The 20,867-nt window shown below is 35.3% G+C and overlaps 1 protein-coding gene across 1 annotated transcript; it reads right to left on the bottom strand.

Moving 5' to 3' along the window:
* Positions 1–18,479: 18,479 nt before the first annotated feature.
* Positions 18,480–19,433, bottom strand: LOC122470507 (olfactory receptor 6F1-like). The gene has a single exon (XM_043558249.1). The coding sequence runs from the start codon at positions 19,431–19,433 to the stop codon at positions 18,480–18,482; it is 954 nt and encodes a 317-aa protein (XP_043414184.1).
* Between the last annotated feature and the right edge of the window lie 1,434 nt (positions 19,434–20,867).

Below are 20,867 nucleotides of genomic sequence, written 5' to 3' on the forward strand. Positions count from 1 at the left end.
ACCCATGATAATGGAACTATAGCAAGCTTGACTGGGGGGGAGTATTCCTGCTAGAGTGCAGAGGTGTGGGGCTTGGGGTAAGCAAGTTAGGTAGCCAATATTGGTGCTTTGTTGCTTCCTACCGTTGGCTCTGTGCTCATGCTGATTGCCAGGGTGGGGTAAAGGCACAAGTCAGCTCCTATGTTCATTACAACTGTCTCTGTGAATGCTGCCTCTCAGATACCCACTCTGAAAAGGGTGAATAATCCCCCTGGTCCATATGTCACAGCATTTCTTTAATTTGCTGTTTCCAGGCTGCCTGCTTCCCAGTTGTTTGCCTGCCTTCTCTCCAAGAGCAGGACTTTGCCTTCCAGGCTCTGTACAAGCCAAGCCCAATGACTTTTAAAACTCCTTGCTTTTAGCATTGTCGCTTGCAAGAACTCAGGAAATTCCACCCTTCTAATTTTCTAAGCCAATGACTTTGGGAAAATCTTCTCTTAGTGTATACTCATCCCTCTCTCTCTCTCTCTCTTGTCCTTCTCTGTGAACACAGCTCCCCTTTGCATCACCCATGATTTTTTTTTCTCCCCTAAACCGTATCTCTGCACTCCCTACCATTTTAGCGTGGCGTCTTCTCTCCTTTCAGTTGTGGAGTCATTATTTCAGTGTTCAGGGGGATTTCTGGGGTATTAGGCAGATTTAATAGTTATCTACTTGTATTAATGGGACAAGTCTAGTGTAGAGTCTTCTTACACCGCTGCTATTTTCCATTTCCCCTATTTGTTTCTTTGAATGATCTGTTTTCCTGTTTCTTGAAATGCCTTTTGATGGTTTGTTAAATAATTGGCATTTACAAAAACAGCCTCCTCTTCAAAAAATTCCTTACTGTCAAAGAAGCGTATGTTCTGAGCCTTGGTATCAGGCTAGGCGATAGGTTTAAGATATCCTCAGATTTTCTTCTCAGCACATTTCCTCCCTGGCACTGTGATTTCCATCCCCCTCCCCTAATTGTCCCCACATACACAGTTATTTTAAAATAGTGTTTAGAGATTCATACCCCAGTATCTTCTTGGGTGCCAGATATTTTATTGTATTCCTCTCTCCATAATTTCTTGATCCTACTATCTTCAAATGTATAGCACCATGCATATCTCATGCATATCATGGTAGCAGCGTTTGTTTTCTTCAGATTTTGCCAGACCGAAATCATAGCTATGTCATGTTTGCTTGTCTGGTCTCTGACTCAGTGGAGACAGAAAAGAGTACCTAAGACATCCTTCAGACTGTTTATAATGTTTCCAATAAGTTATGCTCTGCTCCATCTAGCCATAGGGTAAGATTAAGGATTTTTGACATTCCTCCCCACTATATTATTCCCAGCAGCACTAGGGAAGTGATGAGACAAATATGAATAAAAACCCTACAAACTTTCCTACCATTTCAATGTGACTTTTTCCTGACTGGGTGGGTATTCAGTTTTTTGGTGGAGATCTTTGACTGCTTATAAAATTGTTTTAGTATGTTACTACTACTTTAAAAATATTTATGGGAGAATTAAAGACTAGAGCCTGAAGAGGTTGATTTAGATACAAAACCTAGGACAGATTCGGTTTGAAGGTTTGTGTGTCATGATTTATTTGTGTGTGTGGATATTAGACGTTTTGCTTCTATAAATGTGTAACTGGAAGTTATATGTTTACTCTTCTGCAAATATAGCTATTTTTACGTTTCTAAAGGCTCTAGAAATTTGTTTAGTACCAACCTAATGCATTTTGGAAATACAGTTCCTTGTTATGTTTAGTGACTTTTCCTTTAGTTCACTTTAGTTTGTGTTAAGCTAGTACCTTGAAAAAGATTTATTTCATTTACAGGAACTAAAAGATTCAAACACTGAAAGAAAAAAAAAAGAAACATACAAACAGCTCACTCAGTTTTTACATGTTGGCTTTATGCTTGGCGTACTCTTCTACACTTTGACAACATTGCACTGGGGATCAACCTTTGGAAAAGACTTGAGTCTTTTTCAGTGTTTCCTGAATTTACCTTACTGTGAGTATGCATGTGGATTTCTAAATTCTTCTGTATGCATCTCTACTTCTGAAAGTCTTAAATTACCATTGAATCTCTTTCATCTTTTTCTTATGGGCCTTTGATAACCTTTGTATACATTGACTAGCAATTTTTTTTCCTCAGGGATCTGTGGTTTATCAGTTCTTATGGTAGCATTTTTTAGCAACAACCTCCATGCTCTCTGTCAGTGTTCTGAGTTATGTATATAAAACATCCTCCTTGCATCATTGTCTTTCAGGCGGGCCCCAAGACTGGTTAGAAGTGTCACAAATGCAATAATATGTGTTAGGTCTACTCCGTTCCCTCTATAACCAGGAACATAAGTTTCATAATAGGAATATGGTATGTCACTACATTTATACTGTTGCTGCTTTAAGATTTTATTGCCACAACACTACCAAACCTATTGACAGGCAGATAAAAAATGTTGAAAACATGGTCTTACTGTTTCCAAGTCACTATATTTTGTATGTTTGTTTCAGCACTCTTTATTCTTTTGTAAAATTCTGTTTTCCAGATTCTGGTAACATTGGATCTGAACGTTTTTGCTTAATTTTAATATTATGTGGGAAATGAACACTTGACAATGTTTACTCTTTCTATGTCTCAGATCACTTCCTATTCTAATAGGGGTTTCTTTGTCACCTTAAAAAATGATTCTAAACTCTTTCTTTCTTTCTTTCTTTCTTTCTTTCTTTCTTTCTTTCTTTCTTTCTTCATTCTTTTTAGAGAACGAGAGTGTGTGACTGGGGAAGGACAAGGGGAGAGGGAGTAGGAGAATCTTGAGCAGACTCCATGCACAGCACAGACCCTGACACAAAGCTCAATATCATGACCACGAGATTGTGATCCGAGCCAAAAATCAAAAGTCAGCTACTTAACCCACTGAACCACCCAGGAACCCCTACATTTTCTTTTTATAACTTACTAATGATTACTCACCCTAAAAATGGATTTTGTAGATTCTAAATTCTTTACAATGATAATACTTTTAGTTTTTCTTATGTTAATATAGTGTGAATAAAAAGACTCTAAAACTAAACATTGCATTTTGAATTTAACAAATGTGTGTTTTTTTAATTTATATTTCTTTGGTAGATTTGTGTCTGTGTAATGAATATGCTGGCCTGTAAATTTACCTTTCCTCTTTCTATTGATCTTGTTAAAATGTGCTAATCCGTGAATTTGTTTCAAAGGCTAAATTTTTGTTCTATAATTCAGAATGACTTGTGTAAGGATACAGGAATTTTCCATTCACATATTTAGCAAAATATACTGAAGAAATTATATGTGCTCAGAAATATTATAAAAACATACACAAAGAGGAAATTTTATTTTATCTATCATACTTCCATTGAACTTTTATTTTTTTGCTTTTTAAGTTTTTATTTTAATTCCATTAGTTAACACACAATGTTATATTAGTTGCAGGTGTAAAATATAGTGATTCAGCAAATCTATACATTACTGAGTCTTCATTACAGTAAGTGTATTCTTACACCCCTTCACATATTTCACCACTCCCATACCCACCTGCCCCGGTAACATTCAATTTGGTATCTATATTTATGCTTCCTTTTCTTTGTTTTGTCTCTATTTTGTCTTTGTGCATTTGTTTAGTTTCTTATGTTCCATATAGAAGAGAAATCTTATGATATTTGCCTTTCTCTGACTCATTTTACTTACATAATGCACTATAGACCCATCCATGTTTTTGAAATGGCAAGATTTTATTATTTTTATGGTTGAATTGTGTGACTACACAACATCTACTTTAGCCATCCATCTATCAATGGACCCAAGTTGCTTCCATAACTTAGCTACTGTAAATAATGATGAAATAAAGAATACATAGGTCTTTTTAAATTGTGTTTGCATATTCTTTAGGTAAATGCCCAGTGGAACTATCGGATCATATGGTAATTCTATTTTTAACTTTTTGAATGCACTCCATACTTTTGTCCATAGTGCCTGCACCAATTTGCATTCACACCAAAAGTGCATGAGTGTTCTTTTTTCTCCACATCCTTGCCAACACTTGTTCATTCTTGTGCTTTTCAAGTTAGACATTCTGACCTCTGTAAGGTGAACTCTTTGTGCTATTGATTTCATTTCCCTGATAATGAGGGGTCTTGAGCATCTTTTCATGTATCAGTTGACCATTTCTAAATCTTCCTTGGAGGAATTGCTATTCATGTGTTCTGCCCATGTGTTCTGTTTCTAATTGGATTATTTGTCTTTCTGGTGTTGATTTGTATTAGTTCTTCATACATTTTGGATACTCACACTTTATCAGATATATCATTTACAAATATCTTCTCCCAATCAGTAGGTTGTTTTTATTTCTGTTGATCGTGTCAAATTCCGTGCTAAAGTTGTTCTTGTTGTTGTTGTTGTTATCACAATACTTTTCTTTTTTCTTTCCCTTGACTCAGGAGACAAATCAGGAAAGATATTGCTATGACTGATGTCAAGGAAATTACTACCTTTGCCATTGTTTAGAATTTTTATGGTTTCAGGTTTCACATTTAGTTATTTAATTCACCTTGAATTTACTTTTTAGTATGATGTAAGGAAGTGGTCAAGTTTTCTTTGTTTTGTTTTGTTTTGTTTTGTTTTGTTTTGTTTTGTTTTGTTTTTCTGGCATATGTCCAGTGTCTTTAAACACTATTTCTTGAAGATACTATATTTTTCTATTGGATATTCACTTCTCTTTATTGAAGATTAATGGACCATACAATCTTGGGTGTACTTGTGGGTTCTATTTTGTTCTATTGATTTTTGTATCTATTTTAGTACCAGAATCATACTATTTTCATTACTATAGCTTTGTAGTATATCTTGAAATCTGAGGTTGTGATATCTCCAATTCTGTTATTTTTTTTTTCAAGATTCTTTTGGCTATTTAAGATACTTTGTGGATCCATACACGTTTTAGGGTTATTTGTTCTAGGACTGTGGAAAATATTGCTTGTATTGTGATAGGAAACACAATAAATCTGTAGTTTGCATTAAGTAGTACAGATATTTTAATAATGTGTCTTCCTCCAACCCACGAGCATGGAATATCTTACTATTCCTTTGTGTCATCTTCAATTTATCCATCAATGTTTTATTGTTATCACATACAATCATTTCACCTCCTTGGATATGTTTCACTCCTAGGTATTACAATATTTTTGTTGCAATTGTAAATGGGATTGTTATCTTTCTACTACTACAATATTAGCTTATAGAAATACAGCATATTTATGTATATTGATTTTATATCTGGTGACTTTGCTAACTTTATTTATCAATTCTAGCAGTCTTCTAGTGGAGTCTTACCACCATACCTTTTAGTATGATGCTACCTCTCAGTTTTTCATACATTACCTTTACTCTACTGATGTATGTTCCCTCTAAACTTCCTCTGTTGAGAGTTTTCATCATGAATACATGCTTTACTTTGTTAAATGATTTTTCTGCATCTACTGAACTAATCATATGGTTTCTATCCTTAAATTTTGACATCATGTTGTGTGTTGATTGATGTGTGAATATTGAAATACATTTGCATCTCAGGGGAAAAAATCCCAATTGACTATCGTGAATGATTTTTTGATATATTATTGGATTCAGTTTCATAATATTTTATTTTTTTCCTTCAAATATTATCTGAATTCCAGTTAGTTAACAGAGTGTAATATTAGTTTCAGGTGTAGAACTTAGTAATTCAATACCTGGTGCTCATCACAAGTGCCCTCCTTAATCCCCATCACCTATGTAACCTATCTTCCACCTGCCTCCCATCTGGTAAGAGTTTGTTCAATATAGTTAAGAGTCTATTTCTTGGTTTTCTATTCTTTCCCTCTCCCACTATGTTCACTTGTTTCTTTAATTCCACATATGAGTGAAATCATAGGGTATTTGTCTTCTTGTGCCTGGCTTATTTCACTTAGAATAATCTTCTCTAGCTCCATCCACATCATTGAAAATGGCAAAATTTCATTCTTTTTCATGGCTGGGTATATACCACATCTTTATCCCTTCATCAGTCAATGGACAGTTGGTCTGTTTCCATAATTTGGGTATTGTTGGTAATGCTTCTATAAGCAATCAGGGTGCATGTGTCCCTCTGAGTTATTGTTTTTGTATCTTTTAGGTAAATACTTAGTCCCACGAATGCTGGAGTATAGGGTAGTTCTAGTGTTAACTCTTTGTTTTCCAGAGTGGCTGCACCAATTTGTAATCCCATCAGCAGTGTGAGAGTGTTCATTTTACCCTCACCCTCAGAAACACCTGTTGTTTTTGCGCTGTTAATTTTACCATTCTGACAAGTGTAAGGTGGAATTTAATTGAAGTTTTGATTTGTATCCCCTGATGATGAGTGATGTTGAGCATCTTTCCATTTTTCTGTTGGCCATCTGTAAATCTCCTTTGGAAAAATATCTATTTAAGTCTTCTGCCCATTTCTTTTTCTTTTCTTTTTTTTTCTTTTTTCTAAAATGTAGTTAGGTAACATACAGTGTGATATTGGTTTCAGGAGAATACAGTGATTCATCAATTACATATGACACCCAGTTGTCATCACAATTGCCATCCTTAATACCCATCACCAATCTAGCCAATCTCCAACTCACCTCTCTCCAATAACATTCAGTTTGTTTTCTTCCCCTCTTTTTTAAGTAATTTAATTATTATTATTTTTTTAATTTACATCCAAGTTAGTTAGTGTATAGTGCAACAATGATTTCAGGAGTAGATTCCTTAATGTCCCTTACCCATTTGGCCCATCCCCCCTCCCTCAAACCACCAGCAAACCTCTGTTTGTTGTCTATATTTAAAAGTCTCTTATGTTTGTCCCCATCCCTGTTTTTATATTATTTTTGTGTTGCTTCATTTATGTTCATCTGTTTTGTATCTTAAAGTCCTCAGATGAGTGAATTCATATGATATTTGTCTTTCTCTGACTGACTAATTTTGCTTAGCTTAATACCCTCTAGTTCCATCCACATAGTTGCAAATGGAAAGATATCATACTTTTTGATTACTGAGTAATACTCCATTGGATATATATACCACATCTTTATCCATTTATCCACCTATGTATATTTGGGCTCTCCCATACTTTGGCTATTGTTGATATTACTGCTATAAGCATTGTGATGCACATGTCCCTTTGAGACAGCATACCTGTATTCCATGAATAAATACCTAGTAATGCAACTGCTGGATCATAGGGTAAGTTCTATTTTTAATTTTTTGAGGAACCTCTGTGCTGTTTTCCAGGGTGGCTGCACCAGCTTGCACTGACACCAACAATGCAAAAGAGATCCTCTTTCTCTGCATCTTCACCAACATCTGTTGTTGCCTGAGTTGTTAATGTTAGCCATTCTGACAGGTGTCAGGTGGTATCTCATTCTGCTTTTGATTTGTATTTCCCTGATGATGAGTGATGTTGAGCAATTTTTCATGTGTTGGTTGTCCATCTGCATGTCTTCTTTGAAAAAGTGTCTATTCATGTCTTTTGCCCTTTTCTTCACTGAATTATTTAAGTGTTGAGTTTGATAAGTTCTTTATAGATATTTGGATACTAACCCTTTCTTTGATATTCATTTGCAAATATCTTCTCCCATTCTGTTGGTTGCCTTTTAGTTTTGTTGATTGTTTCCTTTGGCGTGCAGGTTTTTATTTTGATGAGGTCCCAATAGTTCACTTTAGCTTTTGTTTCCTTTGCCTCCAGAGATGTTTTGAGTAAGAAGTTGCTGCAGTCGAGGTCAAAGAGGTTTTGCCTGCTTTTTCCTCAGGGATTTTGATCTCTTCCTGTCTTAATGTTTAGGTTTTTCATCCAGTTTAGTTTCATTGTGTGTATGGTGAAGGAAAGTGTCCCAGGTTCATTTTTCTGTATGTCTTTGTCTAGTTTTCCCAGCATTATTTGCTGAAGATACTGTCTTAATTGCATTGGATATTCCTTCCTGCCTTGTCAAAGATTAGTTGGCCATACATCTCAGGGTTAATTTCTGGGTTCTCTCTTCTGTTTCATTATCTGAGTGTCTGTTTTTCTGCCAGTACCATACTGTCTTGATGACTACAGCTTTGTAATACAGCTTGACATCTGGGATTGTGATGCCTCAGCTTTGGTTTGCTTTGTCGAGATTGCTTTGGCTATTCGGGGTCTTTTCTGGTTCCATACAAATTTTAGGATTGTTTGTTCTAGCTCTGTGATGAATGCTGGTGTTACTTTGATAGGGACTGCATTGCATATGTAGATTCCTTTAGGTAGTATTGGCATTTTAACAATATTTGTTCTTCCTATTCAGGAGCATGGAATATGTTTTCTGTTTTTGTTTTTTGTTTTTTGTTTTTTGGTTTTTTTTTTTGGTTTCTGCAATTTCTTTCACAAGCTTTGTATACTTTTCAGTTCATAGATTTTTTCACCACTTCGGTTTTGTTTATTCCTAGGTATTTTAGGGTTTTTGGTGCAATTGTAAATGGGATCAATTCCTTGATTTCTCTTTCTGTTGCTTTGTTATTGGTGTATAGGGATGCAACTGATTTTTGTGCATTGATTTTACATCCTGCAACTTTGCTGAATTCATGGATCAGTTCCAGCAGTTTTTTTTTTTTTTTGGTGGAATCTTTTGGGTTTTCCATATAGAGTACGACGTCATCAAAAAAGGGTGAAAGTTTCACCTCCTCCTGGCCGATTTGGATGCCTTTTATTTCTTTGTGTTGCCTGATTGTGATTCTTTGTGTTGTCTCCCAATATTATGTTGAATAAGAGTGGTGAGAGTGGACATCCCTGTCTTGTTCCTGACCTTAGGGGGAAAACTCTCAGTGTTTCCCCATTGAGAATGATATTAGCTTTGGGTCGTTCATATATGGCTTTTGTGATGTCGAGTTTGATCCTTCTATACCTACCTTCTTTCTTTAGAGTTTTTGTCAATAAAAGATGCTTTATTTTGTCAAATGCTTTCTCTGCATCTATTGAGAGGATAGTGTGGTTCTTGTCCTTTCTTTTATTGATGTGATGAATCACATTGATTGTTTTGCTGACATTCAAAGATTCCTGCATCCCAGGCATGCATCCCAGTTTGTCGTGGTGAATAGTTCTTTTAAGGTATTGTTGGATCAGGTTGGCTAGTATCTTGTTGAGGATTTTTGCACTCATGTTCATCAGGGAAATTGGTCTATTGTTCTCCTTTTTAGTGGTGTCTCTGTTTTTGGAACTAAGGTAATGCTGGCTTCACAGAAACCATTTTTTGGAATAGCTTCAAGAGAATAGGTGTTAACCCTTCTTTAAATGTTTGGTAGATGTCCCCTGGAAGGCCATCCAGCCCTGGACTCTTGTTATTTTGAAATTTTTTTATTAATAACTTGATTTCTTTACTGGTTATGGATCTGTTCAAATTTTTTATTTCTTCCTGTTTCATTTTTGATAATCTATATGTTTATAGGAATTCATCCATTTACCCCAGAGTGCCCATTTTATTAGTATATAATTGCTCATAACATTTTCTTATTATTGTTTGTATTGCTGCTGTGTTGGTTGTGATCTCTCCTCTTTAATACTTGATTTTAATTATTTGAGTCCTTTCCTTCTTCTTTTTGATCAAACTGGCTACTGGTTTATCAATTTTGTTAATTCTTTCAAAGAACAAGCTTCTGGGTTCATTGATCTGTTCTACTGTGTTTGTTTGTTTGTTTGTTTGTTTGTTTTGATAGCATTGATTTCTGCTCTAATCTTTATTATTTCCTGTCTTCTCCTGGTTTGGGGTTTTGTTTGCTGATTATTTCCAGCTCTTTCAGGTGTAGGATTAAGTTGTGTATCTGAGAGCTTTCTTTCTTCTTCAGGAAGGCTTGAATTACTACATATTTCCCTGTTATGACCACATTTGCTGCATCTCAGAGCTTTTGGGCTGTTGTGTTACCATTTTCTGTAGCTTCCATGTACTGTTTAATTTTCTCTTTAACTTCACGGTTAGCCCATTCATTGTTTAGTAAGATATTCTTTAGTCTCCAATTATTCGTTATCTTTCCACATTGTTTCTTGTCCTTGATTTCAAGTTTCAGAATGTTGTGGTCTGAAAATTTGCACAGCATGATCTTGACATTTTTGTACTTCTTGAGGGCTAATATGTGTCCCAGTATGTGATCTATTCTAGGGAACGTTCCATGTGCACTGGAGAAGAAAGTATATTCTGTTGTTTTGGGATGAAATGTTCTGAATATATCTGTTAAGTCCAACAGGTCCAGTGTATCATTTGAAGAAATTTTTTCCTTGTTGGTTTGCTCTTTAGATGATCTATCCATTGTTGTAAGTGTTGAAGTGTGCTGTAAGTTTGCTGTAAGTGTGGGGTTTTGAAGTTCCTTACTATTATAGTATTATTATCAAGGAGTTTCTTTATGTTTGTGATTAAGTGAGTTATATAGTTGGATACTTCCACATTTGGAGCATAAATGTTTACAATTTTTAGTTCTTCTTGGTGAACAGATCCCTTAATAATATAATGCCCTTCTTCATCACTTGTTACAGTCTTTATTTTAAAGTCTAGATATTCTGATACAAGTATGGCTACTCTGGCTCTCTTTTGGTGACTATTAGCATGATAGAGGGTTCTGCATACCTTACTTTCAATGTGAAGACGCTTTTAAATCTAAAGTGGGTCTCTTGTAAACAGCATAAAGAGGGACCTTATTTTCTTATCCATTCTGTTACTCTATATGTTTTGATTGGAACATTTAGTCCATTGATGTTTAAAGTGAGTACTGAAATATATGAATTTATTGCCATTATGTTGCCTGTAGAGTTGGAGTTTCTGGTGTTGTTCTCTTGTCATTTCTATTCTTTGTTGATTTTTTTTCCCTCCCCTCAGAGAATGCACTTTAAAATTTCTTACAGGACTGGTTTAGTGGTCACAAACTCCTTTAATTTTTGTTTGTCTTGGAAACTTTTTATTTCTCCTTCTATTTTGAATGACAGCCTTGCTGGATAAAGAATTCTTGGCTGCATATTTTTCTGATTCATGGCTCTGCTTCATCCATCCTTGTCGCGCGTGGTGTCTGTTCGAGGTTGCCGCTCAGTTATAAGCATATGTTATTTCATCCTGACTAGAGTTTACTTCTTTTATCTCCTCAGGAAGGGATTCTAATCTATTTTCAACACAAGCTAGTATTCTTATTATCGTGATCTAAATTCAGGTTCAGAAATCTTTCTTGTATCTATGTTGTTTCAGTCCCTGGCTGTTGTTTTTTCCTGTTCTCTCTTTTGGGGTAAAATCCTTTGTTTTTTCCTTTTGAAGGAAAGAATGAAATTAACAAGGTAAGAAAAGTTAAATTCAAAAATTAAATCAACACACACACACTCACACACACGCACACACACAAATCATATAAATGGTGCTAGATCCTAGATGAATTTTTGTCTGGTTGTTGAAAAGAGCTTGATAGATTAGATATATATGGTATGATCTAATAAATGATTTCCTTTATATTTGTTATTGTTTGTATAGTTGAGGCCACACATTGGGGACATAAATATTTACGAATGTTAGATGTTCTTGTTCAATAGACCTCTTTATCATGATATTGTGCCCTACTTTTCTTGTTACAGTCTCTGGTTTAAATTTAGTTTTTCTGATAAATGTGGCTACTCTGGCTTTATTGTGATGTCCTTCTCCATGATAATTGCTTCTCCATCCTCTGATTTTCAATCTTCAGCTGTCTTCTGGCCTGAAGTGAGTTTCTTGTAGGCACCATATAACTACATTTTTTTTTTTACCATTCTGACACTCTATGTCTTTTGATTGAAGTTTTTAGTCCATTTACATTCAGAATAATTATTGATAGATGTGTATTTAGTCCCATTTTATTACTTGTTTTGTCATAGTGTTTGGAGATTTTCTCTGTTCTTTTCCTATCTTTTTCACTTTTGACCTTCTTTTTCCACCCAAAGTGTCCCCTTTAATATAACTTGCAGTGATTGTCTAGGAGGGCAAATTCCATTACTTTTATTAGTCTTAGAAACTATTTTTCTATCCTATTTTGAATGAAAGTCTTGCTAGATAGAGTTTTCTTCATTATATATTTTTCCCATTGAGCACATTCAATATATCATGCCACTACTGCCCCATGACTTGCCAAATTTCTATTTAGAGATCTGCAGCTAGCATTACGCATCTTCCCTTATAAGTTAGGGATTACTTTTGTCTTCCTACTTAAAATATTTTTTTTCATTATCACTATATTCTGCATTTTAATTACCACATGACTGGTTGTTGGCTTGCTTTTGTTGATTTTGATGGGAGTTCTCTGCTACTGCTGGATCTGGGCATCTCTTTTTTTCCCCAGGTTAGGGAATTTTCAGATATTATTTCCTCAAATAAATTTTCTTTCTCTTCTTCTTTTGCTATACTAATATGTTATTACTTTTTATGTACTTGCTATTTCCCTAAATTCAGCTTAATTATGTTCCATTATTTATCCATTTTTTATATTCTATATCATTTATTCATTCCTCTTCTTCTTCATCCCTTGTGTTCATTGCACAAATCTGTTTGGAAGCTCAGTTATTGCATTTTTTCATTTTTTTAAAATTTTGTTTAACGTTTATTTATTTTTGAGATAGAGAGAGACAGAGCATGAACGGGGGAGGGTCAGAGAGAGAGAGGGAGACACAGAATCTGAAACAGGCTCCAGGCTCTAAGCTGTCAGCACAGAGCCCAACGCGGGGCTCGAACTCACGGACCGCGAGATCATGACTTGAGCCGAAGTCGGACGCTTAACCGACTGAGCCACCCAGGCGCCCCACATTTTTTCATTTTTGACATACTTTTTAATCCCTTTCATGACTGTGGGAAAGGCCTCCCTGAAGTCTTCATTTCTTTTATTAAGCCTAGCCAGTATCCTTATGATTGTTTCATTAAATTCTCCATCAGGCATGTTACTTATATCTGTGTCATTCAGATCTCTGGCCATGATCTTATCTTGTTCTTTCGTTTGGGTATATTCCTCCATCTTAGCATTTTGTCTAAGTCTTTGCATGCTTCTGTGTTTAAAAAAAAGCCAGGCATGTTTCTTGCTCCTAAGAGTAATATCTTTATAAAGAAGAGGTCATATAGTATCTAGGCCTGGTGCTACCAGGGATGTCTGTTGTGTGCCTTGTATGTGATCTGATGTTAGCATTTGCCTGCTCTATCCTTCAGGAAATTCATCTGCAGAGGCTCTCTTTGCCTGAAGTGGACAGTGTTTGGTCCTTGGTCAGAGTGTGATGAATTCTAAATAGGTGTGCTCTAATTGACTTGTTAGGTGATCTCCAGTAATACTCCTAGTACAACTGAAGACCTGCAGAACTCTATGATTGAGAAATGTGCTTAGGACAAAGGCTTGGGCTGGTCATTTGGGGAAGGGGTCCACCACACTGGGACTGAGACAAGCTTGACTGAGAAGGGCAGTACTGCCAGAGTGCAGGGATGTGGGATTGGTATAAGCAAGCTAGGCATCAAGTGTTGGCATTGTGCTGTTTACTGGAATCAGCTCTGCATTTATGCTGAGTCTTTGGAGAAGGAAAACTCACCAGCTGACCCCTTTGTCCCTGGACAGGTGCCTCTGTGCACATTGCTTCTCCAGGAGGGACACTGAGAAGTGCAAATAATCTCCCCATTGTGGTCCAGGCATTTTGAAGATTGCTATTTCCATAATTTTTATCTTCCAATTGTTTGCCTGCCTTTGCTCCAGGGAGCAGAGTGTCTTCCAGTTTTTAGAACAGCCAATCTTGCTGACTTTTAAAACTCTAGGCTTAGGATGCCTGGGTGGCTTAGTAGGTTAAGTATCCAACTTTGGCCTAGGTCATGATCATTGTTTTCAAGTTCAAGTCCCACATCAGGGTATGTGCTGACATCTCAGTACCTGGAGCCTGGAGCCTGTTTCAGATTCTGTGTCTCCCACTCTCTTTCTCTGCCTCTCCCTCCCTCACACTCTGTTACTCTTTCTCAAAAATAAATAAACATTAAAAAACTAAAAGTCCAACAACCCGTTCCTTTTTCCTTGGAGAGGCATCTCTGTGATTGCTACACCTCAGAGACACACTCCAAGAAGAGTGAAGAATTTATCCCCTTTATACCTCAGAGGCTCTTCGGATTGGTGTTTCTACATGTTCTGCTCCCATGTAGTGTGTATTGTAGTTTGCCCACCCTCTCTCCAGGAGTAGGGCAATGCTCTCAGGGCTCTATCCCAACCAAGCCTTCAGACCTTTAAAACTCCAGTCTTTCAGTCTTCCTGGTTGCAACAACTGACAAAAAAATCAACTCCTCTCATTTTCCCAACCAATGCCCCTGGGAAAGCATTCTCCCATTGCATTCCCCTGTGTGCTTCTCTCTCTCTGGCCTTTTTCTGCAAACAAGATATCTCTGTTTCTCTGTAGCACCCAAGGTCTGTTTCTTTCCAAAACCACATCTCCATATTTCCTACCTGCTTCAATGTGGCTTCTTCCCTCCCTTTAGCTGTAGTGTTTGTTCTCTCAGTCTTCAGGTGGATTTATGGGGTATCTGAAATGATTTCAGATCCTTGCAGAGGGGTGGAACGTGTCAAAGCTGCAGACCCTCAGAAGTGGGGGACCAGGGAAGGTAGCCACATCTGAGACAAAACTCGGGGGAGAGGTACTACCTGGGGCTTGTGTAAAAGCAGGAAGTGGACAAAAGCTGAAGACAAAGGATGGGTGTGTGTTTGCTGATTGGGGAGAACAGAGTTCTGACAATAGAGACTGAGTAACTATGTGACACCATTCTCAAAGCTCCCCAGCATACACATATGCACCTAAGACCAGCACAACAATCCACCCCAGTAGGCTAGCAGCGCCATCTAGTGGAAACGGAGCCCTTACACTAAGCCCCGCCCAACTGGGCCAATCTTGCTCTTCACAAACAGAAGTCTCATGGCCTGATTAATTTATGGACAATAAAGCTCTTCATAGTCTGACTTCTAGGGTAAAACAAAATAATTTCAGTAGTATTTAGTCTGTTAGCAGGTCCATCTATTCAATTTTCATTTTTTTTACTTTTTTCTATTTTCATTTATTTTCTTTTTCCTGAATACAGAAAGAGGAAAAAAAACATTATTTTTAATTTTTATTAAAATATTTTTCTTTATATTTTACTATATTCTTTACTTTTGTGTAATTTTTTTTCAAATTCTATTTTATTTCCATCATTTCACTTTAGTCTACTTCAGTGTATTCATTTTTACAAATTTTCAAACGATTTCCTTTTTTCTCCCCCCCCTTTTTTCTCTAATCTTTCAAGATATATATGTATGTGTGTGTGTGTGTGTGTCTGTGTGTGCGTATGCACATATAGTGGAATATTACTCAGCAATCAAAAAGAATAAAATCTTGCCATTTGCAACTTCATGGATGGAAGTGGAGGGTATTAGGCAAAGTGAAATTCTTCAGTCAGAAAAAAGACAAATATCATTTGACTTCACTCAAATGAGGACTTTAAGAGACAAAACAGATGAAGATAAAGGAAGGGAAACAAATATAGTATAAAAACAAGAAGGGGGACAAAACATAATAGACCCATAAATATGGAGAACAAACAGGGCTACTGGAGGGGGTATGGGAGGGGGAAAGGGCTAAATGGGTAAGGGGCACTAAGGAATCTACTCCTGAAATCATTGTTGCACTATATGCTAACTAATTTGGATGTACATTTAAAAATAAATAAATAAATAAATAAATAAATAATATTTTTAAAAAGGTGGTTTTATTAATGCATGGGCACAGTATCCATGGGCAGAAAGTGCTGCCCTAGAAATGTTTGGATTGACTGATGTTATACTTGGAAGTTTGGATAGGCAAACAGGAGGGTTAGTTTCCAAGAGGATTTTCACATGCTAAAGACGACTTACAGGATTGGCGGCCTGGCTTTTGTCAAGATAAGGTTGTTTTCCCCTCTATCAAAGCATTAACATTGAGAGGGAACATTAACTGTAGGGAGCTCTTGGAGAAATCTTTGACTCTGCCTGTAGTATATATCAATGGGCTGCAGGGTACAAGGAGGTTTAATTTTATAAACATTTCTTTCTGCCTTTGTTTCCCAAAATGAATTTAGTTTTATCTACTTTTTCTTTTGTCTCTTGTTTCCCACATCACCACAACATATGATGTGTGTGTGTGTGTGTGTTGTTTTGTTAATAATAATAGAATACAACTGAGTTAAGTTTTTTTACATAAAAACTTCCATAATTTAAGCTTGTTTTACAAGAAAATAATCAGTTACGCACAAACTTTCAAAATTTACAGGAAATATTTATTTTAGTTAATTTATACAAGAAAAATTAGAGCCAAACAAGAAAAATGTTTACAATTTCCTAATCAAGAAATTGCTTACTTATAAAAGATACCTTTATATACATTGTTATTTTATTTTGTGAAGCCTGTATTCATAAATAAACTGTCAAGATTCAGCAAAGAAATTCTAAGTAACTCTTCTCTATATAAAATATTTCTTGTCTCCTTTATATTCTATAAAATTTCTTAAAATTCTGTTCTGGTTTTATATACAAATTAAAATATTTTTAACTTCTGTATTGACATTGTCTTGTTAGAAATAATTGTACACTGACTCACATTTGCCTTTTTTTATGATCTCACTCTTTAATCTCCAGCAGCACAGATTTTGAGACTTCATGATAATCTGCTTTAATGAGAATTACCTACTGGAATGTGATGCTTATTTTTATAACCAAATGTTCCCTTTTCCTGTGAAAACATATTGGCTGTTGTTTTTTAAAGTAAGCTCTAAAAGTTTATAAAAATAATGCATATAATTAAAATAAATGAATGGACCAAGCAAGCTTCTTTTGTGTGTCTTTAAATTGCAGTTGGATTAAATGACTCACATTTTTCTTTATGAAATACACAAAACCACCCCCAGATTCTGGCTTCCTTAACAAAAATAAATAAAATAATAAAAGAAAAGAAAAGAAAAGAAAAGAAAAGAAAAGAAAAGAAAAGAAAAAAGAAAAGAAAGGAAAAGAAAAAAATAAAAGAAAATAAAATAAGTAACCTAGTTAGAGCCATTGGATGAATAAAGTCATAAATGGAATACTTAGATATACATTTTTCCAAGAAATCTTATTTTGGGATGATTAGTACCATTAATGGGATAAGGAAATATCTCCAGGTTTGAGGGGTTCAAATATGCTACCCCCAAAATGCCATTTGGTCATTTTGATTATTTTGAGCTGAAAGTACTTGAGAAATAGAAGATGCTGGAAGGATTCCCTGACCTTCCATTTCTTTCTAAAAGCAAATCATAGTATTTCCAATAAGAAAAATGCCCTCCCTGTCCCAAGAACACATATTGCAGTTTAGCTGTTGAGGTCGGAATAACCTACTAAAATGGCACTAATCATTCTTTAGTCCCTCCCATAGGTTTGGTGGGCACTCACCCACAATTTACTAATACTAGTCAATGCCCTTGTTCTTGGCATATCCCAACAAGTTATAGTTGTTTGTTTAAAATGATATATAAGCTTTTGGGCCCAACAGCTTCTTTGGGTCTTCATTTTCCTTTTAAACACTCCTATATATGCACATAAAAATATTTAATAAAGTCCATATATTTTTCTCCTTTTATTTATTTTTTAATATATTTTTTAAATATTTTATTTTATTTTTGAGAAAGAGGCAGAGCATGAGCAAGGAAGGGTCAGAGAGAGAGGGGGGACAGAATCTGAAGTAGGCTCCAGGCTCTAAATTGTCAATGCAGAGCCTGATGCAGAGCTCAACCTCAGGAGCTGAGATCATTACCTGAATTGAAATTTGGCCATTTAACTGACTGAGCCACCCAAGTGCCCACAACCTCTGCTAACATCTTAAGATCCAGTTGTATTATCGAGAAAAAATTTAATATAATGTATTTCTACTATTTCTATCATCCAGAAAAAGTTAATTACCCAAAGTCTTCTAAATAAGTATCTATTTCAGTTTATATCCACAGTTATATAAACACCAATTAAATGCAGTCCCTAGCTCATCATATGTTTTTAACATTTATTGATTGAGTTATTTTGAGGTAAAAATTGACACATTTATAATAGCCCATCTATCAGATGGTATAACACTGGATCATTTAATTAAAACAACTATTTACCTACTATTAAGGTGTAAAGTTTGAAAACATTCAATTAAATATCACATGGAATTAAGTCAGCCTATTTTCTGGTTGTGAATCTCTTGTGAATAGAAATTTGAGTTACCCATATCACTGTGGCATTGCACTAAGACATTAAAGCAGAGCAGTTATACAATTCTATTTTAGTAGAATTCAACCCAAAATGTCCATATTAAATTATATTAATTTTATATGTAATTTTTAATTCTTCCTGTTTGCAAGTGTGACTTGGGAACCCATTCTAAACTGATTATTTAAAAATATCTCTCAAATTTATTGCATCTTTCTGGTCAAAAGCAATCTCTTTCTTGTTAGAACTTTTCTGAAAGCTTTCTTCACATCTTTGTTTCTCAGGGTGTATATGAGAGGGTTTACCAATGGAGTGACCACACAGTAGAACACTGAGATCACTTTACCAATAGTGAAGTTGTGTGTGGCTGGAGGGCGAACATAAGCAAAGATAATGGTGCCATAATAAATGGTGACCACAGTGAGGTGGGAGGCACATGTGGATAAAGCTTTCCTCTGAGCTTTTTGGGAAGACAGCTTGATTATTGTGACCACAATGTACCCATAGGAAAACATAGTGAGAAGGAAAGAACTTAGAATCACAACAGATGTACATGTGTAGCCCAAGGCCTCCACCAAAAATGTATCAGAGCAAGACAGTTTAAAAATGGGGTCTGAGTCACAAAAGAAATGGTTGATCTTCTGGGGGCCACAGAAGCTTAGATGGGAGATGAGTATAGTAGGTAGCAGAGGGGCAATGAAGCCCCCAATCCATGATCCAGCTGAAAATCGCAGGCACACCCGAAGACTCATGAGAAGCGAATACCTTAAAGGACTGCAGATGGCCAGGTACCGGTCATAGGCCATCACTGCGAGCAGGATGCACTCTGTAGCTCCCATGGAGAAGAAGAAGTAGTACTGGGTTATACAACCAAAAACAGAGATGGTAACAACCTGTGCGAGGCAGGTGGCCAGCAACTTAGGCACCGTGGCTGTGGTGTACCAGATCTCCAGGAATGACAAATTTCCTAAAAAAATGTACATGGGTGTTTGGAGTGTGACATCCGTGAGAACAATGAAAATAATAAGAGTGTTTCCCATGAGGGAGAGCAGATACACAGTGAGAAATATCACAAACAAGGTTAGCCGCAGATAGAGAACACTAGAAAACCCAAGAAAAATGAACTCTGTCACTGCTGTTTGGTTTGTTCCATCCATATCTCATTGTCTCTGATCTGAAATAAGCCAACAAGTCCAGAATATGGCATATGAGCAAGAATGGAATATTTATTTATTTATTTATTCATTATTTCATTATAAACCTAGAGTCAATAATAATAAAAATTAATTGCTAAAAGAAACATTTTGAATTTTTATAAAAATTTTCCCTGAATTAGTTCACTTGATTTACAAAATAATTTTCCATAGTAAATAGTATAATAATTCACTTTTAAAGGAAAGAAACTGAGCTAGAAAATATATTTCTCACAGTTACATCCCTTTAAGTGATGTAACTTAAAACAGCAAGGTAGGTTGTTTTAAAAGACCATAGTACCAGCTAATACATCAAATGTGGCTGCTGGAAGAACATGGCTTTATTCCACCACTGAGTATTTCACATACTTGCATTAGAAAATGGTGAAGGTTAGATCTGCAACATATAGATCAGGAGCTAGTGGATGGGGTGGAACTCATAATGGAACTCGTAGGCATAGCTGTTGTCTTATGACAATAAATGTACTAACTTTGTGACCGCTGTTATACACCGTCATTTAGGGTTTGGTTGGAGATTGATAGACAAGTAAGTTCTATCTCCAGAAAATAAGAGTAAGATTCTACAATTGTGTGGAAATAATTTTTTGTAAGTATTCCTTTAAACTTCCTAATTTTGGCTTTGTTTATTTTTAGAGTCATTCCATTCACTAATTTTCCTGCATAAGTGAGGAACAGTGAAGAAAATAACTTTGAAGTCAGAAATTCTTTCATTCTTCAAGGAACATAGAGTTTGTTTCCATTGAATCATTACTGTGAAATAACATTTAATATAAGATATTACTAAGTGTACAATATAGTATTCAGAATTGTAGTTTTTTAACTTTTCCTACCAAAATATAAAAAAAAATAGGCTTAGAACTTATAATTTAAGAAAACAGTTGGAGGAAAGAAGTGGGACTATTTTAAAAACATTTTTCCTGAGTTTGATTCTTTATTTCCATAAGAAAAATATTAACATTTAGATGATAAGTGTAAGATCAAAAGTCCAAAGTATTTTTTATTGCTTTTATAAAATAATTATTTAACGGACATTTTTCTCCTAGTATTAATATAAAATGAATAAATAACTGTTTGAAAAAGAATATCAATAGAGCTGTGACAAAAGAATCAGGTCTACATCATCCCAAAGAGAAAAAATTCCTGTTCTCTTTTTAAAAGTTATCATGGCTATTTAATTCTGCCCTTATTAAAAATAGGGTTACACATGTTATATATAACTGTTGGAGGAAACTTGGTGGTAGAAAAAATTAATTTTAAATCATTTAATGCTTTTATACAAATAAAATATTTAAATACAAAGATAAACTTACACGTTTTTAAGATTAGTTTATATATTTAGTTTATATTATTTCATATGTCTATAAGTTTATATATGTT

Source organism: Prionailurus bengalensis, chromosome A1, assembly GCF_016509475.1.
Source record: "Prionailurus bengalensis isolate Pbe53 chromosome A1, Fcat_Pben_1.1_paternal_pri, whole genome shotgun sequence".
NCBI lineage: Eukaryota > Metazoa > Chordata > Mammalia > Carnivora > Felidae > Prionailurus > Prionailurus bengalensis.